This window comes from Sinocyclocheilus rhinocerous, unplaced genomic scaffold (assembly GCF_001515625.1).
Source record: "Sinocyclocheilus rhinocerous isolate Xijiao unplaced genomic scaffold, SAMN03320098_v1.1 scaffold307, whole genome shotgun sequence".
NCBI lineage: Eukaryota > Metazoa > Chordata > Actinopteri > Cypriniformes > Cyprinidae > Sinocyclocheilus > Sinocyclocheilus rhinocerous.
In genome coordinates, this window is record NW_015662942.1 from 63,748 (window position 1) to 67,594 (window position 3,847).

The 3,847-nt window shown below is 37.2% G+C and overlaps 1 protein-coding gene and 1 long non-coding RNA gene across 6 annotated transcripts in view; one reads left to right on the forward strand and one right to left on the reverse strand.

Annotated features, from left to right (window-relative positions):
* LOC107728506 (uncharacterized) overlaps positions 1–3,847 on the forward strand; it is a 77,410-nt gene that overhangs the window by 34,340 nt on the left and 39,223 nt on the right. The window lies entirely within an intron of this gene.
* The window catches only part of LOC107728505 (carboxypeptidase M-like), a 61,214-nt gene that overhangs the window by 16,434 nt on the left and 40,933 nt on the right, over positions 1–3,847 (reverse strand). For all 5 annotated transcript variants that reach the window (XM_016538695.1, XM_016538694.1, XM_016538696.1 and 2 more), the window contains 3 exons: positions 2,730–2,917; positions 1,167–1,337; positions 794–946 (listed from right to left, as the gene is read on the reverse strand). In XM_016538695.1, coding sequence (XP_016394181.1) covers positions 794–946; positions 1,167–1,337; positions 2,730–2,917 — 512 coding nt within the window. The remainder of the gene's footprint in view (positions 1–793; positions 947–1,166; positions 1,338–2,729; positions 2,918–3,847) is intronic.

Sequence of the window (3,847 nt, forward strand, 5' to 3'; positions counted from 1 at the left end):
CACAGTGCGAAGTTGATGTATTTCCTCAGCGATCAGCACGGATCAGCTCCAGGCATGACGAAGCAGATATCGTCCTCTTTTGGAAGGCCAAACAAAGTAGTTTCGCTTTCACAACGAAACACAGCGTCTTCACGACATGGCAACTACAATACTACAGCGAGAATAAAAGTTATGCCTTCTTTCTTTGCGTGAACATTTGGGCGGTGTTATGCAAATCTTCCCACATAGTGAGGTAGGTATGTGGGGGCGTGTTCGAACGAGCCGTTTTAGGTAGGTGTGGCTAACTCTTAACTTTTATAAAGAATATCTCTTTGGATTTGAGACTTTAGTCTTTGCAACTTTACAGATCTTCTTTATGCACCAAGAGCTTGTAACACTCTAAAGAGAAAGGAAAAAATGAAATCGCATCATATGACCCCTTTAAGTTTAGGTATTGGGTAGGATTAGGGATGTAGAATATACTCATGCAGAAATATGTGCTTTATAAGTACTAATAAACAGCCAATGTTAATAATAGTCATGCTAATAAGCAACTAGTTAATAGTGAAAATTAGTCCCTACACTAAAAAGTGTTACCATATTTCCCATATCACCATTGTCCTCGTTTTAATTCTAACAAACATTTATTGTGCAGAAATGTGTTAATTTCAGTGCTCGTTTCATTTCATTACATTAATTTGATTGTTAATGTTTTAGGTCTTCATTTCAGCGTATATATTCTAATATTCCATTATATAGAATTAGAAAATGTCACGGGTACGCTTGTGAGCAAAGCGGTGTTCTGTCTGCCTACCTAGGTGTACTTGCTGCATGTAAGCCAGTAGTGCGGGTTTGTTGGCCGCCCATAGGCCGGGAAGCTGCGCCTCTGGAGGATACTTGCAGCAAGAGATTTCCAGTGTGAGCTCCAAACATTGTGCCCACACGTAGTTATAGTCTTGCATTCCCCCTAAGAGAACAACACACGAGTATGTCACTGAGAATTGATACAAACAGCAACAAATCATCTCAAAAGTATCTCAAGTGTCACTACAGTAATTATATATATATTTTTTTTTACAATCATATTTTGAAATGTAATCATTACAATTACGACATCAAAATATTAGCCATGTTTGCAGGTAAACTGTCACGAACAATTATTAAACTGATGCTTACAACCTTTTTACCTGGTAGAGGATACCAGTGATATCCGTTAGTGATGCCGTGGGAGAAGTCCTGCGAGTCGTAACAGCTGTTTCCGCTGTGCATCTCGCTGTGGCTGTAGGAGTAGGTCTTTGCCAGGTGGACAAACACGTCGTCGTCGGGGGAGATGCTGAGGCCTCCTTGCAGCTCGCTTCCTGAAACAAAGTCAATGACATTACTGTTACACGCCGCTGCACTCAAAAGAACTCCTACAGAATTGCTGTTCATCATTAAGACAGTTATGTTTAAACTTTTTTTTACGTATTTTGTAAGGCATAACTTCATTATTTTTAAAACTCTATATCAGTCTATAATGATATGCTACGACAGACAATCATTTGACTTGCTTCTCACAATAATAATAATTGTAATAATAATAAATAAAAAAAACTGCAAGTTAATTACCATAAATGCATGTAGCTTTTAAAACCTCACAATATTGATTCACGCCTTCAACCCTGTAAAGCCTATCATATGAAAGGCAAAAATGATAACATTGTAATAATAAATCAATAAATAAAATACATGATATAACAGTTTGTCAAGGGTACGCAATTTGCAAATCATTTTAAGACAGTTTGCATGTGATTGCCGACAACAGATATTCATATTCCATGCATCAGCCCTTTACTAATCACATACCATATACAGACCTTATGCACCAGAGAAACAAGTGTGCAATCATCTTTACAATTCTCTCTTTCAAATTCTGTTTTTGTGGAGGCTCTATAGCATCGCTGTTAAAGATGATCAAGTAGACTTTCTTGATGTACAGTTCACAATATCATGAGCATTGTAATGTTCAAAGCAGATGTCATGACAAATGTCTCACTACAACCTTACCTTCGTGATCTAGAAATATAAACGGAAAGCAGAAGACAAGCGCAGTGCTGAAAAGGGGGCAGAGCTACATAAGGTCTATTATACAACATAAATGTTTTTAATTATTTCTCCAATTTGAGCTTTATTAAAAAAATATACTAAATTAAAATAAAATAAGATACAATTAAATTAAATTAATTTGACATTAAATTAAAGTTTTAGAGGCCCAAACTAAGCAAAAACATAGAATTTGGTGCAATTGAGGATATTTATAGCCAAAAATAAGACAAGTAAACATTCCTCAAGCATACTGTATCATATTTTACAATTTTCTAAAAATGTACAGATGATCAAGTAAGTTTAACTTCCTATGTGTTCATCTTGAAATATTACTAATATTAATATTACATTCTTAAAATTTATTCTTACATTTACTTGATAAAAATCACTAACATTTCACAGCAAAAACAAGTGTACCAGCACTTGAGGGGGGGGGGGGTTGCAGTTACAGTTAGTTTACTAGCTGAAAATCTATAAACTATAAAGCATTGTGTGCAACATTTCACTTAAATTTTCATGCTATTGACAATTTAGAGGACTTAACAGTTTTCATTTCAAATAGGATACAGTAAGCTTTACACCATTAACATTAATCTAACATGAATCTCTATCAATTAAAAAAAAATAAAGAAAACAAAACAGATATGGCTTCATTAGCAACTGACCTCTGTTGCTGTTGTCGTAGGGATAGCTGGCCACCACCGCTCCTCCGTGGAGATTGGCCGAGAGGACAAAGCTTTCCGTCTGTAGCCAGTCCATCACGGCCCTGACCTCCTTCTCCCTTTTCTGATCTGTAGTACTCTCGAACGCGTCCGGAAAATTGCGATTTAGGTCCACTCCGTTCTTATTATACCTGTGGGGGAAACCGGTTACTCCCCATAAAACAGGTTCAAGAAATCTTTCAGAAATAATTACAGCTCATACCTGTAAAAACGGTATTTCGGCATTACCCATAGAAATTACACTTCACCTATGTTTTTTCCTGATTATTTCACTCTGCGCTGTATTTTTGTATGCTTTAACTTCATATATTTGGACAAACATTACTGCAACACTCCACTGATCTGGGCTTCGTGATGGTGACCAGACTCAATCCTCTCCTCAATCATGACACATTAAAACCCACTTGAAATTTGCCAAAAAAAAAAAAAAGGACTCTTAAGACTGAGAAACAAGATTTTTTGATCTAATGAACCACATCACGTATGGAGGAAACCAGGCACTGCTCATCACCTGCACAGTACCATCCCATCAGTAAAGTGATGGTAGCAGCATCATGCTGTGGACTGGTGGACTCGGAGTGGAAGGAGAGCTCGATGCTAGTGCTTGGCGGTATGACCAAAAATTTATATCACGGTATTTTTCAACATTATTTCACTGTACATGGCTGAGAAACAGGATTTTTTGATCTAATGAACCACATCACGTATGGAGGAAACCAGGCACTGCTCATCACCTGCACAGTACCATCCCATCAGTAAAGTGATGGTAGCAGCATCATGCTGTGGACTGGTGGACTCGGAGTGGAAGGAGAGCTCGATGCTAGTGCTTGGCGGTATGACCAAAAATTTATATCACGGTATTTTTCAACATTATTTCACTGTACATGGCGGTATTTTTTTTTTCATGCATGACCGGGTGCTAACCATATTTTCCACTGATTGAGAGAGGAAATACTGCAGTATATTGACTTAGAATGCCCTATTTTACTGTCATGATGAGTGATTATTGTCAAAATACCACACTAAATAGTGACTAAACACGACCCCTTTTAATACATGTT